This window comes from Typopeltis vanoorti, chromosome 21, assembly GCF_054136105.1.
Source record: "Typopeltis vanoorti isolate ZY-2024b chromosome 21, IOZ_Tvanoo_1.0, whole genome shotgun sequence".
Taxonomy (NCBI): domain Eukaryota; kingdom Metazoa; phylum Arthropoda; class Arachnida; order Uropygi; family Thelyphonidae; genus Typopeltis; species Typopeltis vanoorti.
The window spans coordinates 37191388-37212945 of record NC_143569.1 but is presented as its reverse complement, the minus strand read 5'-3'; the positions used below and the strand labels follow the sequence as shown (position 1 = coordinate 37212945).

The 21558-nt window shown below is 34.1% G+C and overlaps 1 protein-coding gene across 2 annotated transcripts in view; it reads left to right on the top strand.

The window, feature by feature from the left end:
* The window catches only part of LOC150094746 (fibronectin type-III domain-containing protein 3A-like), a 379873-nt gene that overhangs the window by 260758 nt on the left and 97557 nt on the right, over positions 1-21558 (top strand). For both annotated transcript variants that reach the window (XM_090411064.1, XM_090411062.1), the window contains exons 11-13: positions 7311-7364; positions 9769-9893; positions 14165-14324. In XM_090411064.1, the coding sequence (XP_090267190.1) occupies positions 7311-7364; positions 9769-9893; positions 14165-14324 (339 nt within the window). The remainder of the gene's footprint in view (positions 1-7310; positions 7365-9768; positions 9894-14164; positions 14325-21558) is intronic.

The following is a 21558-nucleotide window of genomic DNA, read 5'->3' as shown; positions in this document are numbered from 1 at the left end:
ATGTAACTAAAATGAAATCCTTACCATAGCATCCCATGTATTCAATTTCTTTTGGCCGCAATGGGAGAATCTCTACAACATTCGACAGACTGCCTTAAAACTGTTTGGTTTGTAGATAAAAGCAGTTACAAGCTCTAGAAATAGTGTTACATAAGGCATACATGCAGCTTTTTCTTTCAGCAGGCTACCAAAATTTGCCACTCCTGCTGTCATGTACCAACAGCTCTTCGAAACTCATAGAACTGAATATGCTGATTTTGTACACAGGCAGTTCAAAATCAGAGAATCTAATAGGATCTGCTGCTGTCTTTCCAGACAATATTATATCTGTACATGTCTCACTAGAGTGTAACAACTTTACAGCAGAGTTGTATGCAATAGAGCTTGCACTAAAGTACATCAGATTTCACCAATGGTGCATAATATGCTCAGACTCACAAAGTTCTCTCTTCAGACAATAAGAAGTCTAGAGCTACAGCAGCATTCAGTGCTCTTTCAGTCATGGAAGCGACACTTTGATGTATGCTCGTGTTCGATTCAAGCCATATTGGGATTAAGGGAAATGAGGCTGCAGATACTGCGGCGAGGTCATCTCATTTCTCAAACATCTGTCTATACTATACACAGATTATTGACAGATTATCAGATAAAAAATCCTATCCCAGTATCAGCTATCTTAGAACAGAGAGAGTAATAATAAGCTTTACCAAATTAAGCATGAAATTAAACAGGCAGAGGAAGTTTTTTTTGCTCAGCTCTGCATAGGTCATGTTCATCTCACTCACTTTTCCTTCCTTCTGAGCAGTGATGATGTGCCTATGTGAGTTTTGTAATTGGACTATCTATCACTCATGCTTTGATCAACTGCCCTTGTTTTGCCAATGAGCACAGTCATTATTTTAGCCACTTTTATGATCTGTCTGAGCCCTTAGACAGATTTTATCACTCAACAGTTAACCTGGTTTCCAAGTTTTTACAGAGCATTTTCTACCACCTTATATAAAGCATATACCTTTTTAGTTTAAGTTATTGCAAAAATTGTTTTTAAAAACCTTGGATTTATCTATGTTTTATGAATTTTAATATTTTTAATATTTTATGAATTTTAATATTAGAATATGTGGAAATTTGTAAAACTGTACGTAAAAGGATGAAACAAAAAAATAGTAATATGAAGGTCCTAAGATGAACATTATCAGTTGGAACAAAGGAAATAGCTGCTGTCAGAGGAAAAAATGGTGAACTTATAAAAAAAATAGTGATGCAATAATCAAAAGAATTCAGGAATTTTATACCGAACTCTATGAAGACAAAGACTGAGACATCCAAGAATCATCGATGGATAACTTGAGTGAGGAAGAACACGATGTCCCTGAGATCTTACAAGGTGAAGTGGAAATGACACTGCAGGAAATGAAGAATGGAAAGGCCCCAGGAGAAGATGGAATTATGGTAGACTTATAATAAAATTAGTTTAATCCTTTATCCAAGTGTGAGTAAACAAAGTTTGCGCCTGAAAGTATCTTCAGGACTGGGGTAAGGTGATACAACACCAGTTCTGAACAGAAATCCAGCAGGTACTTATTATTCTTATTCACTCCCAACATTTCAAGCTTCTGCCTGGTATCTCCACTTGGGCCTGGCTCCCACTGAAGAGACCTCAATAAAGGTCAAAACTAGTCTGGTTAATGGCCCTTCCCTTAATGCATAACATTAGACATATCCGCAAGGAGATGTGTTTTGCATTATAGGAGATACTGAGATAGGAGTGTTGGTATCTTGCTCCACCTTTGCAATGAGTTGCCCTGGTGTTGTACCACCTTACCCCAGTCCTGAAGATACCTTCAGGCGCAAACTTTGTTTGTTCACACTTGGATAAAGGATTAAACTAATTTTATTATACTCTAACCAAGTGAAAAATAGACTCTCAACATATGGTAGACTTCTTAAAACTGTGAGGAAGCCCTGTTATCAAACAGTTGACTAAACTCTTTAATAAATGCCTAAAACAGAGAAAAATTCCAAAAAATTGGAACAATTCACTTCTAATATTAATTTTTGAAAAGGGCAATAAGGAAGAAATTAAAAACTACAGACCTATACGCCTACTCCCCACCATATATAAAGTCTTCACAAAAATTATAAATAATAGAATAAAATCTAAACTAGAGGGAATTCAATCCTGTGAACAAGCTGGATTTACAAAGAATTACAATACTTTGGACCATATTCACACATTAAGATAGCTCACTGAAAAATCAATTGAACACAAGAAACCTTTGTCTGGCCTATATAGACCACAAAAAAGCCTTTGATTCAGTTAAAACATCTGCAACACTAAAAGCACTTGAAACCCAGGGTACTGAGAAACTATATATTGAAACACTAAAACATATTTACAATAATGCAACTTCTGTAATTAAATTATATAAAAACAGCGAAAAGTTCCCAGTACAAAAAGGCATCCGGCAAGGCGACACCATATCTCCCAAATTATTTACAGCTGCACTAGAGGAAGTCTTTAGAAGCCTTGATTGGGAAACAAAAGGAATAAACATAAATGGAGAAAGGCTGCATCATCTGAAATTTGCAGATGATATTGTTCTAATAGCAGATAATCTTGAAGATCTGGAAGAAAGGCTAAATCAGCTAAATGAAGCCTCCAGAGTAATTGGATTAAAAATAAATAGAGAAAAAACAAAAAGAATGATAATTAAATACATAAACCATAGAACTGCCAAAGTTGAAAACCATGAAATAGAACAAGTTACTTCATGTGTATATTTGGGCCAATTGTTATCCTTTTGAGGATTGCCAAAGAAAAGAGATTAACGAAGAATTCACCTTGGTTGGATGGCTTATGGGAAAATGAGAGACATATTCAGAAGTAACATCCCTATGAGTCTAAAAAGGAAAGCTTTCGACCAATGCATACTTCCTGTCCTAACATATGGAGGAGAAACATGGACTTTAACAGCAGCCCTAAACAAAAAAGCTGAGAACAACACAACATCGCATGGAGAGAAGAATGCTAAAAATAACATTAAGAGATGGGAAGACAAATATCTGGATAAGATCTCAAACAGGTGTCATGGATATTGTAAAATACATTAAACAGGCTAAATGGAAATGGGCTGGCCATATTGCCAGATGCAGTGACAGGAGATGGACTAGAAAAACAACAGAGTGGAGACCAATGAATGGAGCAAGACAAAGAGAAAGACTTAGAAGAATATGAAGGGACGAACTGGAACAAATTGCAGGAGTGAGATGGATGGGAGAGGCAGAAAAAAAACTGAGTGGTCTGGAAAATCATGGGGGAGACCTTCATCCAGCAGTGGATAGAACCAAAAGGTTGAAGAAGAATATTTTTACACTTTTTTATATCTGTTTTATATGCATCTTTTACATTTTGTTTTTCTACACTGAAAATTGTCTTAATTATTTATTAAATAGTATACTTCCAAGAAATGTTTCATAAATGAAACATTTCTTGGAAGTATACTATTTCTTTGTTATCATTTTGGCTTTTATACAAGGGTGGTCTGAAAATTCCTTTGCCTAACAATGAAAAAACGAATTTATAATTTAAAAATTATTTTGATTTTTCAACATAATCTCCCTTAAGAATAATACATTTATTCCAGCGATACTGCAACACCATTATCCCATCCCTGTAGTGGTTTTCTCTTAGTAATATTTGCAAAATACCCCTTGACAACTGCAATCATCTCTTGATTCGAAGAAACAGGCTGACCAGCGAAGAAGAGTTTTAGTTTCGGGAAGAGATAGAAGTCAGAGGGAGCCAAATCTGGGGAATAGGGTGGATGTTCCAATAATTCATAGTGCAGATCCCTTAATTTTCCCATTGCCAAAACACCTTTGTGGGCAGGTATACTGTGCTGATGAAAGATGATTTTTTCCTTCTGCAAACCAGGTCTTTTCTTATGAATTTTTTTTGCCTAATCTGGTTAAAAGATTGGAATCATATTCCCTGGTTATTGTTTTACCCTTTTCAAGATAATTAATAAACAAAATACCTTTAGCACCCCAAAACGTCGATGCCATGACCTTTCCTGCTGATGGAACCGACTTGGTCTTCTTTGGCACTGAACAACTGGCTTCTGTCCACTGTTTTGACTGCTGTTTGGATTCTGGTGTGTAATGATGAAACCAAATCTCATCCATAGTAATAAATCAACACACAAAATCAGTTTCGTTCTTGTTAAAGCACACTCTGCACTGTTCAGAGATTTTCATGCAAGTGTGTTTTTGATGTGCTGTGAACAAGCATGGCACCCATCTTGCGCGAAGCTTTTTCATATCCAATTCTTCATGCAAAATATATCCTACACGTTCTTTTGAAATGCACATAATCTCAGCAATTTCGTTCACTTTGACTCGTTGGTCATCCAATACCACATTGATCAATGATTTCTGGTGGTGTTACACTTTTTGGACGTCCTTCACGTGATTTATCTTCAAGGCTGGTACGGCCACGTTTTAAACTCCGCAGCCCGTTTCTTATTTGTTGAAAAAGAAGGAGAAGAGTGCCCATAAACTTTTATGAACTTCAAATGAATTTCTTTTGCTATTAAACCTTCTTTTACAAAGAATTTTATAACACACGATACTCGATTTTATCCATTTCAAGGGATACAGACAACACTTCTGCTTCAGACAGCTGTATAAAACAAACTATTTGATAGAATGATTTGCAGTTTCACATTGATGTTATGATAGATGTACCAACTTAGGGGAAAAAAAAAAAACCTTGCTGATAGTGTTGCCATCTATGGTCGAAGCTGAGAACTTTTCAGACCAACCTCATATATAGTTTTCAGACCTAAATAATGATCCTTATTTATTTCACATGTTTTTGGCACTAGTGTACCATATTGTTCTTGTGCCATTAAATACAAAAATAAGCCTTAATACATTCCATAGTCCTGAAGTTGGCCATGCTGGTCAATATTCACTGTCCAGCTGTGGTGGTGGAGACCACCCAGTAAGGCTACTGGCCCTGTTCATCCATTTTTTTTTCTGTGCTTTTCTGCTCTTCTTTATGTATTCTTCATTCTACTTATGTACCCATGGACATCTGGAGGGTGGGGGGGGAATCATGGTAGTTTCACATTGCTTTGGCAAGATGAACAGTCCTGGGTGGCTTGGCCAGAATCAGTTGAGTTGTGGGCTTGCCTGCAAGGGTTAAGGTTGTTGCAGTAAGTTTCCTTCCCCAACATCTGGGGACAGGACCTAAGGTTTGCTGTGGTGCCAATGTAGCTTCTGGGCTAGCCCTATGTTCCATTCCTAAAGTGCAGTCAGTGATTGCTGGAGAGTGAGCATCTATTTGTGGCTCTATTCTGAGTAAGGAGCTCTAGTACTGAACTAAACTCCTACTGAGAATGAACACTTTTTCATCCTCTTGTTTATCAGGAGCTCCCAATGAGCCCCAACCTTGTCATGAAACCAGAGAAATGCCAACAGAAAATCAGAATAAGAAGCAGAAAATATCAGAAGTTGCAATCAATACACCACTTTTCTTGATAATACATTCAATAGGGGAATCCTATCAGAAAAATGTCCATTTTTCATCTGTTTAATATCCAGATTTTATATATTTATTACATGTGTTCCAGCACATGTCCATGTCCACGCGGTTAGCCTAGTGGCTATGCGCTTTGCAACCATATGCCTGGGGAAGGAGTGTCCTGGGTTTGATTCCCGTCGCCGACGTGAGGAGCTTAAGGATCTTCCTCAGCCATAGCCAAGTTAGCCAGTCTTGGGCGTGGACAACAGGATTTTCCCCCCCAGTTTATCTTGGGTTTTTCATCCTGCAAGCAGGCAAACCGGCCCCGTGAACACACGGATCTACAGCCATAATTACTTAACTCCCCCATGAGGGGGCTCAACTCGTCCTAATAGGAATGCTGGAGAAAAGGGAGGAAACTTCATATAAATAAATAAATAAAGCACATATCCATAGATATCCTTGCACCATTATTCCACCTCTGTGCTTTGGAACAATCTTTCCCACTGTTTTTCATTAAAGAGAAACCCCCCCCCCCCCTCCCTCTAGTTATTCAAAAAGCACACGAACAGGTTTTTTAATTACTTTTTCACACCTGGAATTGTTGCACTACAGGTCTTAAACCCCCATGTGTTTGTGGAAAGGGGGGGATAATAAAAGATGAATTTCATTATATCACATGTGACTTCCATCTTGCTTAGAGGCTTCAAATGGTTTGAAAAAGTACCATGTTGGATCTATAGATCAGAATTTTCTAGATCAGTTTTTATGGAATTCACATAAAAGATTTTGATTTTGCATTCTCTTCACTATTTGTACATTTGCCCAAAACATAGTTGTAGGTGAATCAAAATCTTAGACTTCTATTCGCTGTCTCCATACTTTTTGACATTTTTTTTTTTTTTACTAACTCAGCATTCTGAAATTTAACATTCTCAACATTCAACTGAAATTCAATTCCCAATTTGCTTACTTCACTTTCACAAACTGTATTATACTGGTAAGAAGGTCACTGGAGTGCTATTCTTACCAGTATAATGCAGTTTGGTATCTTCTTTGTATAACTTAATTTATTGATGTTGAACTCTCATTTCTGGAAGAAGAGACAATTCCAGGAAGAAAATAATTTTTAATCATAGAATATTCAAGAATTGCTGAGATGACTCTTATACACTCACTGTTATTTTAGTCTAATAAATGAAAGATGAAATGAATTCAAATGTAAACTTATGATTTATAATAATTACTTTTCACTGATAACAATACAGAATGTTCTGCATTAAGTATAAGAAAACCATTCAGGCTAATGACAACTTCATTAAAATTGACAAAATTAATAAATGAACTAACAAAAGCAACATGTTGACATTAAGTTTCCTATCTATATCTTCAACAAATTTCATTTTTGTATATTCTTAAAGACACTTATGCATGCCTGATGTGGATTTCCCTGTCATGGAGTTGCATGACAGGGAAATCTAGCAGTTATTGTAATTGCTAAATTACAATAACTGCTATTCATATTGAAAAAATAAATTTTATTTTTCAGAAATAAATATGATAATTCAAAATTCATGAATTCAGGACGTAATGGTCATGACCAAACCAATAATACATTTAGATTAAAATAAATAAACACTACCAGAATCTTGAATTTTCAAAATGAACTGCTGTATAAAATGAAACGATAAATCAAATTTGTGTTATAATTCATATAAATTATGTTAATAGAAAATGTCTGATATATGTATTTTTTTTTTTTTTTTTTTTTTCATAATAGGCACCATTTGACAATGGTACAAAGATAACTGGTTATGTATTAGAATATGATGAGGTAAGATTTATTCGTCTGTTAAATATGTCACTTATTTTCTGTTCAATATATATTTTTAAATGTTGTTGAAAGCATGTTTTAAATGAATAGTATTCATCCTTGTTTAGTTTGTGGCATTGTTTCTTATATCATAATTCCATCAGAACACACTCATAGGTTAGATTTTAGTTGCTATATCCTGGCTTTAGTCAATCTTTGGTATAGTCAGCTAAAGTTTTTTCTCCTGTAAACTTTGTTTTTCATCCTTCCCAAAAACAGACTATAGAGCTCACTATTAGACAGCAATATAAGTGTGTGGATTTAGGACTGAGATGGTGGCAGCTATGTGCTGCACTCCTGCCGCAATACCTTTAAGCCTATCTCATAGTTATTGGGTACAGTTTTGGTGAGCTCACAGTGATGGTTAATGGTGGAGACTGGGTATTCCCTGATTTCCAAAAGCTATGTAGGGATTAAAAGGATTCTGCTTGTTTCTTTTGAGCAATAAAGAACATTAGAGGATTTAATTTTGATAATAGTTCTCAAAACATGAAAAATGTTTTTAATGAATGTTTAGGGGTTGCTGATGTGTCAGTGCTCAATAACATGGATGACCTGTACATCTCATCTTCAGGTTTAATGGATTGAAAACAACACAGTGAAATTATTAAACATGGTTTAATTAATAGTTCCAGTATTGTTCCTGTCACAGACATCATCTGAGATACAATATAAAAATAGTAGTAACCATCAAAAACACACAATAAGTGTGTTTTTGATGGTTATTTTGAAAGATTGATTTTAGATAAGAAGCCTATAGTCCTAAGAGCAGACCCCTATTAGACCCCCCCCCCTTCTGTGGATGCTGGTAGCTGGTGTCAGTTATTGAGCAGGAGGTCTATGAATTACTGTTTCCCAAATCTTTTGCACAACCATATTTATCTATATTTTGTTGGTGCTTTTTTTTTTTTAAATTTTCTGCAGATTCCAAAAAAAAAAAAAAAATCAAGTTTGTATTTGCTTAATTGATTATAGTTGTGACAGCAAGATATATTTCTTGTGCTCTTCAAGGTGGATGTAGATAGATCTCCCAGTTTGTCCACAAAGCAACCGTCATTCCTCCACTGAACTAGCAACCATCATTCCTCCATTTTCTGTTGCACTGATAATACAAGTGCAGCTGCTGCCTAACATTGCTTTTTCAGCACAACTTCAAATACACCGAACCTGCTTCTTCTCTTCCTCTTTTATCATCTACTTCTGAAACAACTTTCCTCTTCAATAAAATGTCAAACTTCTGTCTCACTCCCCACATGCACACTACACATGGCATTGATGTGTTTATAGGATGTATATGAGATCAGTATAATAAATAAATTTTTAACAAAATTTGAAATGTTTATCCACAAGTGTTAAACAAGCACGTGTGCATGCATATGTGATGATATATCACAAGTTGTTTGTTGCTTACATTAACAGTTTGATATTATTACAGTTATCTTACTGATAATTGGTATATACCTTCTTTGGAATTCCAGTTTAAAAAAAATAATCTTCAAGGTACAGCCTTAAATGTCCTGTTGACATACATGTTTCTTTGGCATAGTGAATCTATAAATTTTATTGATATTTTGTTTTTCTTCAGAATTCACCCATCTCCTCAAAAAAAGTGGGAGGGAGGGAAAGTCCCCATATTTTTGGATATGAATGCTACAGTTGGACATTGGTGGCCTACAGTATGAAAGCAGCTTCATTACAATGGGCTGTTTACCTCATCTCATCTTTCCTTGCATGCTGAGCTTAATGGCCTGTCACAGACAAGTAACTTGGCTTCCTGGTAACCTAATTAAAGCTTCAGTAGGGTCAGTCAATCTTATCTGTATATCTATTGTTGGTGTAAATTGCTTGTGTTGTGGCTGGTTTGCCTGATAAAAATGTGCAAAATGTCCAGTTCTGGAAAGAAAAACCTGCCATCCCCATATAACACATCACCTCCAGTTGAAAAAGCCCTGATAAACTACAGAGACTCTGTCTGTGCTATTTATTTATGAGCAAACTTGTTTGTCAGAAGATGCTTATTTTCTGATAGAATGTAACAGGCTGTGGTTGTTAAAAATTTGGAGATATTACTGGCTGGGAAAAGTAGTCATCAGGTGCTGTATAACTTTTACAAATGTTTTTGTTTAATTTTCTTTATTTAGTTCTAATCTTCTAAAAGTATACAATAGGCTGCTTAAACTTTTACATTATGTAAATAGACTTACATTGAAAATTAATGATCTGTGAAGTCATTTCATTGATAAAATGATATAGGGAGTGCTTTCAGCATCATAAGATAAAATTGAACCTAACTTTTGTTTTAGGTTTTCTAAAACAAAAATTAATAAAATATTAATAAAACTTACTGTTTTATTAATTATTACAGGGATTCGGAAATGGCCAGTTTGTTGAAATTTACACTGGTGCCCAAAAGCAGTTCAAAGTGACTAGGCTAAATGCTGCATCATGTTATAGGTTTAGAGTGGCAGCTGTGAATGACAGGGGGAGAAGGTAAGTTTTATCAGCTTTTTTATCAGTAATTGTGTGTGTGTGTGTGTGTGTGTGTGTGTGTGTGTGTACACACACACACTAGCAAAGATTTTGCAAGATTTTATTGTCTTAGTTAGATGACGTAAGTATAAATTCATCATTTCTTTGGAGTATAAGATGTACCTGGTAATAATGCGAGAAAATATGCCCGAAATCTTCAGTTAGTGATTTTGTTTAAAAAAATCAAGGAATTTCTTAAGGTTTGAAGCTAGGCAACTATGAAGTGACCTCCACATAGATGGGTGATGGTAGTTTGGGACTGAATTTCTACCCCATTCTTAAATAAATTGATATGTGATAATGTAGGTGCATAAGGCAATAATCTGTAGTCAAGTCACTCCGTTACATTTCTAAAGTCAGTATTTCCTCTCAGCAAGTTATGCTTTACAGAATAATTAACCTAAATAATTTATTTAAGCTGGCCTGGCCAAATAGATAGTGTATTCACTCTCCATGCTATAGGTTTGAATCCCACATTAGTGTGGATGATTCTGAAAGTTTTTAGATGGTGAGATTATCAATTTATTTCTTAGAAGCATAAAGTAGCTTGAAAATTTTCATATTCTCTACAACATGACTTTATAGACTTTGTGGGTGCAAGTCACCTCCAAAAAAATAACTGTGTAATCAAAAAGTGATCACATAAGTACAGGATACTCTTATGGTATCAAACGATTAAGTTTACATTCTTACTAACTTCCTGTCAATTTTTCTCCAATTAATCTCATCTATCAGGACTCCAGTACTGTTACATCTTGTATTTCCTTTCTCTTCTCTTCTAAGACACTTTGAACTGCACTAATCAATTATATCTTGATCCTGGTCTTTTACCTGCATTTCTGCTATTAAACATCTGTTTTTCTAACTTTCCTTCATTTTGGTTAAGTGACTAACACCTCCATAGATTTGCTTTGCCCAGACATTCTTGAATGCTAACAGTCAGGTCTGTTTTCATATGATTCTGCCACTGATGTCAGAATCATATGAAAACAGACCTGACTGTTTTTTTCTCAGAACACTTATCTCTCTGGTTTCCAGTCTTTGATCAATTTTTTTTTTTTATCCCAGTTCTCAGATCCCTTGAGTTAAAATTTGTTTGAATACTGTCTAGCAATGCTAGTTTGGTGTCTTGGCCAATTTCTCTTAATCCACATAAATTTGACTTGCTCTCCACCCTACGAGCATTGCTTATTCCATTCTTTCTTTCTTTTAAGGTTGCACAGTGGTCATCAATCATAGTCCTCCTACGTTTAATGTAGTTCCACTATAAAACTTTATTTTATTTAGATGTTTTTATTTATTTATTTTTATCATTATTTTAATTGATTTATATTAGCTTGTGTCCTGTGGATATGTATGTTTTCCTGATGATGACCTTGATACAGAGGTCAAAATGTCCAGTGTTATTTTCTTAATTATAAATAAAATAAAGTAATTACTCCAAGACGCGTGTTTTTGTCTCCATAAATTCTTTATGATTGCTTATTCCATTGTTTGTTTCTATATTTACTTTGCTATCTTCACTAGAAATTGCATAAATAGCTGAAATGCTTTTCTTGAAAAGTTTTCCATGTTTGGTCACTAAGAGCAGGGCTTCTAGATTGTGTAAAAAATAAATAAATATGATAAAAATATATAAAATTGATAAAATCAGACACAACATTATCCTTGACTCATCTGCAGCAATCTATTATAGTTACAACCTTTCATGGGTGGGAGTCACATTAAGAGAGGGGAAAAAAACAAAAAAAAATCATTGCCATACATTGTTTTCCTCTCTTTATGTCTATTTCTGCATTTTAAAAAATTTTTTTTATTGCTGATTTCAGGCCAGATTTATAGAACGGCTATTCAATGTAAATAATCCTAAAGACTTGTACTGGATTTCTTTAGGGGTGTAATATTACTTGCATAAAGTGATTTAACTGAGGTCAATATCTTCAACTTGTATATCAAATCCAATGCTGCTTTCTTTAATAATAAGATCCATATAGATGAAATGGCATCAAACCATTTCGTTGTATCTCCTTCAATTCTATAGTGGATATAATCATCAGATTCATGTAAATTAATAAAAAAATCCTATTTGCAATACTATATATGTACTACTATTAAGACCTTGCATCTTTTACTGTTGAAAGTTCATACTTCACCAAATAGTAAATTATTGGACATTTGCTATCCAAATATGAAGAACCCTGCATTTTAAGCTGTTAAATTTAATTGATATCGCTCAATGCAGCGACATGTTATTCCTTTTCCTCGGGCACAGTTCCGGACTTCAGTTTTCTTTTCACTTTTTAATAGCTAAATTATAGCTTAAACATAGACTTTGTATTATTCTATGTAATGTTGTATTTACTTCCTGTAATTATTGTTTTATAACCCACATGTCTTGTGCTTGTTTAGGGAGTACTTGCCAGACTATTCACCATTTTGTTACTTGCTTCTGAATTATCTTCACTTCCATATCCCCCAGACATTCAGCTGATCAGATATGTGCACAGTAGTCTAGATATGGTTCTATCAGAGCCTTATAAAGAGGGACATCACCTTATCCCTGCTTGATATTATCTGGTTTAAGAAACATGTGAGTAGAACTATTGGTGATATTGTCACTTCAATAAACTGGAGTAGAGAAGTTAACAAGGGCTTCAAAGAAACGTGCTTGATGCCCTGGAAGCTTAAATTTTTCATCTTACAAAGCAGGCAAACTGGCCAGAAGAACACATACAATTTTGACATGATATGCTGGCTTCATAACTTCATTTGCTTTGGTTGTAATTCCAAACCAGGTGTTTGATACCAAGATGGCAGGAAAAGGAACAAGACCAAGATCTTGGAATGATTTCAGCAGTAAGTAGTGCTTCAGAAAATTAACACATGAGATCTGACAGTAAATGACAAAAAAGAGAGAGAAAATTCAAAAAGTAAATTAATATCTTACAAAGGGGAACTCCAAAATTAATGCCTCCAATGTGACAGCTTAACACTCAAAAGAGATCAATCATTGAAATAAATAAAAAAAAAAGAGACTGTTTGCAGTTTCTACTTTATTTTCATACACTGTTTTCCAAGATCGTCTCTCCTTTTCATTACATTTTCACAGTGTACAAGTCTTGCAAAACTGTCATGCCAAATCTTCTCAGGTTGTTCTTGGAATTGTTTTTCTCACTTCTGATTTACATTAAAAAACCTTGTTATATGATCAAAAAATTTCTTGAAAGAGAAGAAATTGTGTTGAAAAATAGTGTATAAAAATAAAGTGGAGTGCAAGCATCTTTAACGTTTTATTTCACTGACGCATCTCGTAGATGTTGAGCTATCACAGTGGAAGCATTAGTTTTGAAATACCCCTTGTAAGATATTGATTCAGATGAAAGTTATTGATATTGAGCTAGTAATAATGTAAACTGAATTATGCAATACTGTCTAACCCTTAAGGGTAGTAGATACTGGAAAATTATGCTAGTGGATATAATCACCATATTCATATAAATTAATATAAAAAAAATCCTATTTGCAATACTATATGTGTACTACTATTAAGGCCTTGCATCTTTTACTGTTGAGAGTTCATACATAATAGTAAATCATTGGACATTTGCTATCCAAATATGAAGAACCTTACATTTTAAGCTGTTAAATTTAATTGATATCGCTCAATGCAGCGACATGTTATTCCTTTTCCTCAGGCACAGTTCTGGACTTCAGTTGTCTTTTCACTTTTCTGCTCTACTTTGGTATAATAAGTTGAGATGCCATTTTCCAGCATTTTGAAATCCTTCACTTTAACTCCTGCATAGTATGGATGTTTTCAAAAGTTTTTTTAGATGTCATAATTTTAAATCTTGTACTGTGATGAGATATCACCACCTTGCTTATTGATCTGAAGCAACACTTATTAGTCTTTAAAACTGGGCTGTTATCTCATCTAAACTTTTGTCTATATTCAGTTAAATAGTAATGTACTAATAGGCTCAAATTTGTGTTTTAATATTTTCTGTGCATACTGTATTAGATTTGCTTTTATATTTTTTTTGTTTAATGATTGGTGAATTCTTTAGATGTTGTTTGCATTAAACTAAACTTTAACAGTTTCATATTTATTTATCCATTTTGCAATAAAATACTAAATGAAAAGAAATGTTAAACACACACACACATTTTTTGTAATTTCTGAGAGAGACAGTTTAATTAACTTTTTTTTTTCTTCACATGTATCCTTTCAGTGTCTTCAGTGACATTAGCTGCTTTACCACTAGTGGTAATGCTCCTAGTCAACCTCTTCCTCCTTCTTTGAAACAAGCATTTATCAATAAACTACACTTAGAATGGCACAGAAGACCAACAGATGAAGATTTTATACTTCAGATAGAAGATGAAGCTACTGTAAGTTATAATTCTGTAAGCAATTGTCAAACTGTAGCAATTATTTTTGTTTCTTATCACATAAATAAAGAAATATCAACTGAGCAACTATAAGGACCTGAATGTTTTGTACCATACTGCAGTAAACATTTTCAGACATTCATTTTCAAAAAATTAAATTGCTCTTGGATCTGCATATTGATTAGGCACACTCATTTAAAGTTTTAGATGGAGTAATTATATTGTTTGGCTGAGTGGTTAGTTTAGTGTAACCAGCTGCAATTAAGAATCCTACTGTAGGTACTCTGTTGGGTAGTAGCTGTGATTGCCTTTAGGTGGTAAAGGAATTTTTTATTGCCCCATGTGAGACCACTTCTCCATTAAATTTGGAGCCTGTAATGTGCTCCTAAAAAAAAAAAAAAAAAAAAAAAAAAAAGTTTCATATTTGGTTTGTTAGAGTGGAGTTTCTGGACTGTATGTATGTATGTACAAAGATAAATTTAATAAACAAAGAAAATACTATTAGTTTACAATGTAGTTGCAGAGATGTTTAAATGGTATATTCCTGAGGATAACTTGAGCATCTTGTGGCACAGTATCAACATAAGATTTGGCAACTATGGACTAGATCTTATTTGGTTTTATTCTTTAGGGTATCTCATAATCTTCATTACTTCTTCAGTGAGACAAGTTCATCCAAACTAGGGTTGATTTGTTATTTTGTAACAAAACCTTAAGATTTGCAACATGCATAGTAGCTGCAAAACAACATGGATGTTTTCTTAAAAATTAAGCTTACAGCTTCAATCCATAGATTTGTCTTAGAATTTCATTTATCTCTTAGAGTGGAATTTCTGGACTATATGTACAAAAATAAATTTAATAAACAAATACAATATATACCAGTTTACAACATAGTTACAGAAATGTTTGAATGGCACACCCTCTGTCCAAAAAGAAACCGAACTTTTCGATAATAGAAGAAACGAGTGGCGCCACCTGTTGTATCTTTTTGTTGTCAAAAGCGGCAACCTTAATTAGTGTTGTGTCAACTGTTTATGACATTTGTTTCATTAGAAGCCGAGTTGTAGTGCCAAGAGTGACAGTGTGTTTTGATGAACAGTCGGAAAATGAGTTTCAAACAGAGAGCTGCGATTGACTTTTGTATTAAACTTGGTAAAAGTTTTACCAAAATGCATCAAATGCTTCAAAAAGCATATGGTGATGAATGCTTATCCCGTACTCAAGTTTAAGAGTGGTTTAAGTGATTTCAAAGCGGTCTGAGATGCTTGAGGATGACGAAAAGCCGGACCATCCAAAACACTGGACTGAGCAAAGTTAACATCCAAAAAAAGTGCATGATTTCATCAAAGAAAACCCAAAATTGTCTGCGAGATTGATTGAAGATGAATTGGTGATTCATCTTCATCAACTATGCACAACATTTTGACCGAGAGTTTGGGCTTTCGTAAATTGAATTCACGATTTGTTCCCCACAAGTTGACAGACGACTAAAAAATGTATCAAATTGAACATTGCAAGGACCTCATTAAAACCGCTCGTAAGGACTCAAACTTACTGAAAAACGATCGTTACTGGTGACAAAACGTGATGTTTTGAGTATGAGCCTGAAACAAAGCACTAGAGTACTGAGTGGAGACCACCAGAAGAGGGGCATCTGAAAAAAATCGCTGGGAGAAGTCAAAAGTAAAGACAATGCTGATTTGTTTCTATGATTTCAAGGGCATTATCCACAAAGAATTCATTCTGCCTGGCCAAATGTCAATGGTGAGTTTTATCTCGAAGTTTTGAAGCGATTGATGGTGAGAATTCATCGCGTACGGCATGAATATCGTAATGACCGACTGTTCATCAAAACACACTATTACTATTACTCTTGGCACTGTAACTCTGCTTCTAATGAAACAAATGTCATAAACAGTTGACACAACACTAATGAAGGTTGCCGCTTTCAACAACAAAAAGATACAACAAGTGGCGCCACTAATTCCTTCTATTTTCGAAAAGTTCGGTTTCCTTTTGGACAGAGGGTGTATATTCCTGAAGATAACTTTGTTTGAAGATAGCATCTCTTTGCTTCATTTTATCTAATTCATTTGTAGTCTTTGTACTTAATGCCTCCAACCATTCGGAAATTTTTTATTTATTTTCTTTAAATATTGAATTTCTCTAGCCCTCCTTTCCTAATAATGAAATATTCTTTCCATATGTACTAATCTGTCAAGCAGAGGTGCTGCTATCATCTATCATGAGTTATCTTGCAAAACTTGTTCACATACCTACCAGAATAACAGTCCTAATCCAAGTATGTTACTTTCATCAATTCATTCTCAGATAGTATAAGACTGCTAAGTGAGTGAGAAAAAGGATTTTTAAATGCCTTATCCTTGGTTGTATTGTAGTTTTTCAGTCTACATTGCATCATTTTGCATCACATACATTGCACAATTCTTACTAGGTTGGAAACATTCATTCTACTTTAATCTTAGCTTTCATTCTCTAGGTGTGCCCAAGTGAATCAGTTTTAGCTGGTTTTCATAGCACTCACCACATTTCCTTTATTGCTTATCAGCAGATTTTAAGCACATTCAGAAGCAAGAAACAAATCTGCATCAGTCCAAATGACATGCTTTCATCCCCAAATCCAAGCCATTATCTATTACTTTTGTCTAATCCTACTTTCACTTTTGCACCCAGAGGATTCTATTCGATTATTTCCCATAGAAAAGTGTCTCTTATCTTTTTACTTTACCTTCAATTTTTATATTGATCTTGGTAAATGACTTTCTATCATTCACTATTAAACTATTCACCTTTGAGTTTTTTGCTAGCAAGAGATGAGAAGAATCATATCTGAAATTGATGCCAAAAAATTTCTCTCCTGATGACATTTCTCCAGCTGTTTTAAGGTTTGAGCTCTGGAGTTTGTATTTTGGTTGGTGAAGAACAAGCTGGATTCAGGCCAAATAGAGGTTGTCAGGATCAGATCTTCACTTTGCAACAAATAGTTGAGAATGCATGGGAATATAACAAAGATCTATATTTAAGTTTTGTCGATCTGGAAAAGGCATATGACAAGGTGCCAAGAGAGAAGCTATTCAATATGCTACAGTTATATGGTGTCATTGGGGCATTATATCAAGCAATACTTAGTCTTTATTTGAGTTGTAAGTCAGCAGTTAGAATTGAAGGAAGTACAGGAAGATGGTTTAATGTTAAATCTGGTGTGAGACAAGGATGTACATTATTCCCTCTGTTATTCATTATCTATATGGATCACATTATGAAGGAAAGTAGTATTAAACATGATATCAAAATTGGAGATGTTAATGTCAGCTCTTTGTTTTATGCGGACGATGTTATATTTCTAAATAAATCCGCTACAAGTCTGCAAGATTCTTTGACTAAATTGAATAACTGTTGTAATAGATATGGTATGAAGGTCAGCAATAAAAAGACAAAGACAATGAAAATAGGCAGAATCGTTGAAAATGTCAACTGCGTTGTGAACGGAGAACCTGTGGAACAAGTAAAACATTTCAGCTACTTAGGCACGATTTTTAGTGAAGATGGTAAATTAAATATGGAAATAGACAATAGAATCAGCAAAATAAGCTGATATAGTAGGAAGTCAATTGAATAAATTCGTATGGAATAAGAGAGAAATTAGTCGGAACACTAAATTGTCTATATACAAGACAGTGTTCAAACCAATTTTAACTTATTGATCTGAGAGCTTGGTCAGAAGTAAAACACTTGACCAAAGACTAGAGGCTGCAGATATGAGTCCTGAGAAAGATTAGAGGTGTGAACAGATGGCATCAATGGCAATATCATATTAAAAATGAGGATATTAGGAATGAACTTGACATTGTCAGCATCCAGAAATGTGTTAGCAGAGCTAATCTAAGGTGGTATGGTCACTCAAACAGAATGGGCAAGGAAAGATTAGCAAAACAAGTGTTCTCTGCCAAGTTGGCAGGAAAATGACCCAGAGGAAGACCAAGATATAGGTGGATTGATACTGTACAAAGTTCCTTAGATGAAATATAAGCTCTGATAATGTTAGTCTTGACAAGTAACAGACTAATTTGGAGGAAAATTGTAGATAGGAAGTTAGTAATGATGTAAATTTTTCATGTAGTACTATCATATCCTGTACACCACTTGAGGGTACATTGCAGGAATTTGATGATGATGATTATATGACACCTCCAGGGAGTCCATGGACTCATCGAGGGAGGGCACTTGCTCTACAACTTTGTGACAATATTGTGTTATTTGTGGAATCATCATCAGAAACTTCATAACATTTGAAATTCCATGGACAACACAAAATGTGATGGAATGTATTGACTAATCATCACACATTTCACAACTTACCTTATTTTAACCTTCCTTGTGCTGGGATTTTGTTTGCAAAGATTGAATTGGTTGGAATTAGTTGAGGCTACAGTGGTCATAAAATTAGTTTATTATATATGTTATGTATGTTTATTAGATAGTTTGTATTGATGAGAGGAAATCTAGCATTCCTGGAGGGGGGGGAAACCCTATCACATCTATGAGAGAATAATACACCTTCAGTTGAAAAAATTCCTGCATTTCTAAGGACATGGTTACTACCAACTATGCTGTTGGAGGCACAGGCAAGACATTTTATCTGCAGATGGCTGTTTGGTTATCTTAATTTTTGTTGCTTTGCAGTACGAAGAAATAATTTTTCAATCACTGAATTAAAGATTATAATAAAATAATTCGTTTTTTTGATATGTATCGTTAAGAGGTGTACAGAATGCAATAAAAAGTTGACATTATTATTAACTTCCTATCAGGCTTTCTCCAAATTACTCTTTTATGTCAGAACTCCAATATTGCTGGACCTTGTATTTTAATCTAATTGCATCAGTCAACCTAGATCTTATTCTTTTCTCTTCTATTCTGACCAATACCATCTTAGATTAACTCTCACACATTCCTGAATACAATTTCAGTTTCCTTCCTAATATCCATTTTTAATATTCTGCCACCATAGATGCCATCTGTTTACTCTCCTAATTCTTCTCAGAACTTGGTCTATCTGGTCTCCAGTCTTTGATCAACTTTTTTATTTCTAACTCAGCACTCAAATCCATACATAAAAATTATTTCAATACCATCTTGTATATAGTTAATTGAGTGTTATGACTAATCTCTTTTACTCTGTATAAATTTATTCAGCTGACTCCTGCTATAACAGCTTTGCTTATCTTGTTGTCTTATATCCATATTTAATTTGTCATTTTCATTAAAAATTATGATTAAATAGGCTAAATGTCTTTCCTATTCTATGTTTTCCATTAAGGATACAGCTGGTATTTTCAATGTTCCTGCCTATTTTCATAGCCTTGGTGTGTGTGAGTGTGTGTATATATATATTTTTTTTTATATATATATAAAAAATTTGTGTGAGTGTGTGTATATATATATATATATATATATATATATATTTTTTTTTTTACACCACATTGTTACAGCAGTTAATCATTTTATTTAAGGAATCCTGCAAACTTGTACTGAAGAATTTGGGATTTAGGAGTATCATCTGCATAAAGTAAAGAACTGAAATTAAACATGACACCAAAATCACTTTCCTTCATAATGTATAGATTAGGAATAACAGTGGAGATACTATGCACACTTGTCCTACATCTGATTTTCCATCAAACCACTTTCCACCTTCAGTTCTAACTGCTAACTTAAAATGTTCAATATAGACGACACGTTGCTCAATATAATATCGAGCAATGTCTTATTTATTTACTTCTTATTACAGTCTTATTTACATCTCTTGCCACCTTGTATATATCTTTTTCATATCTACAAAACTTAAATACAGATCTTTGTTATATTCCTATGATTTCTCAACTGTTTGTTGAGATCAGATTTTCACTCTAACTCTTATTTCACCTATTCACAGCTTATTCTTTTCAATTTTTTTTCCCCCTACAGTTTTTTTTTTAGTCTCTTCTCAAGTATGCCTATATAATCTTATTTTATATTTCAGGTACATGTCACATTGTTTTATTGCCCTCTTAACTGTATTTCAAGTAATTGCTTCAAACATCTAGCATATCTTTATCATCTAATTCCTTTTACATTACACTTTTCTCCAATTCCAAGCTATTTCAGTAGCCTCCAGAACATTATTGCCACTCCCTGATCTTCTTACAAGTCTTCCTATGACTTGTTTTGCTACTCTTTCTTACACATTGTCAAAAATTTTTCTCATAGTCTGCTACTAAATCTCCAAAGTTTTTCATATTTTCAAATGCTATTAGCCACTCTGCAATAGGTCACATTTTTTCATTTTTTTCTCTTTATTCTCTGAGAATAGGCTTGCTTACTTGTTATGAACTTTGGATAAATTTTCTTATTTTCTAGGACTTTTACTTGAGATCACCAGGCAGGCAGTCATTTTTTTTAATCCCTGCAAATACCTTCATCACATGTAGATATTTGCAGGGTATATTTATAGGTATATTCATCACATCTCCTGACTGAATTATTCAGTATTTTCCTCATAGTCTGCTGCTAAATCTTGGGATTTATTCTTATTTTCAAATGGTATTAGCCACTCTATACAATAGGTCACATACACCATGTTCTATGCTAGTTAGTTCTTTGTTTGGATATGGCTGGTATTCTGACTCAATTCAAATCTCCCAAGAGTAACATTCATCCTAAAGAAATAGCACCTAAAGTTCTACAGGAATAAAAAAAATATAAGTGAAGCAAATAAAGGAAATGCAACTGTTATTATGGATCAAAAGGATTATAATAGAAAAATGAGTAGTAGTCACCTTAAGGATTCCTCTACTACTCACATTGGTAAGATGTGATCTTACCAAATCTCAAAAGAAAAATGTGTATAAATTGTTTAAAATAAAAAAAAAAGTTATATCTTGGCCAAAAGAGATTACCAAAAAGTTAAAACCTTCAAACCACCCCAGAGATATATGGACCCTTAAAATCGACAAACCTAATAACTCCTCTTTTATCTAGCAGTTGACAGCATAGATAGTCCTACCTACAAACTGGCCAAACATTTATCCAAATCGCTTCTCCCCCCCCCCCCCCATCCATGAACAACTCTTTCTCATTTATTAAAAATTCTCTTCACTTTAAAACACGAATAAAATATAAAACCCTGAAAGACTATGGTCAAAGCTGGACTGCTCACTAATGCATTGTT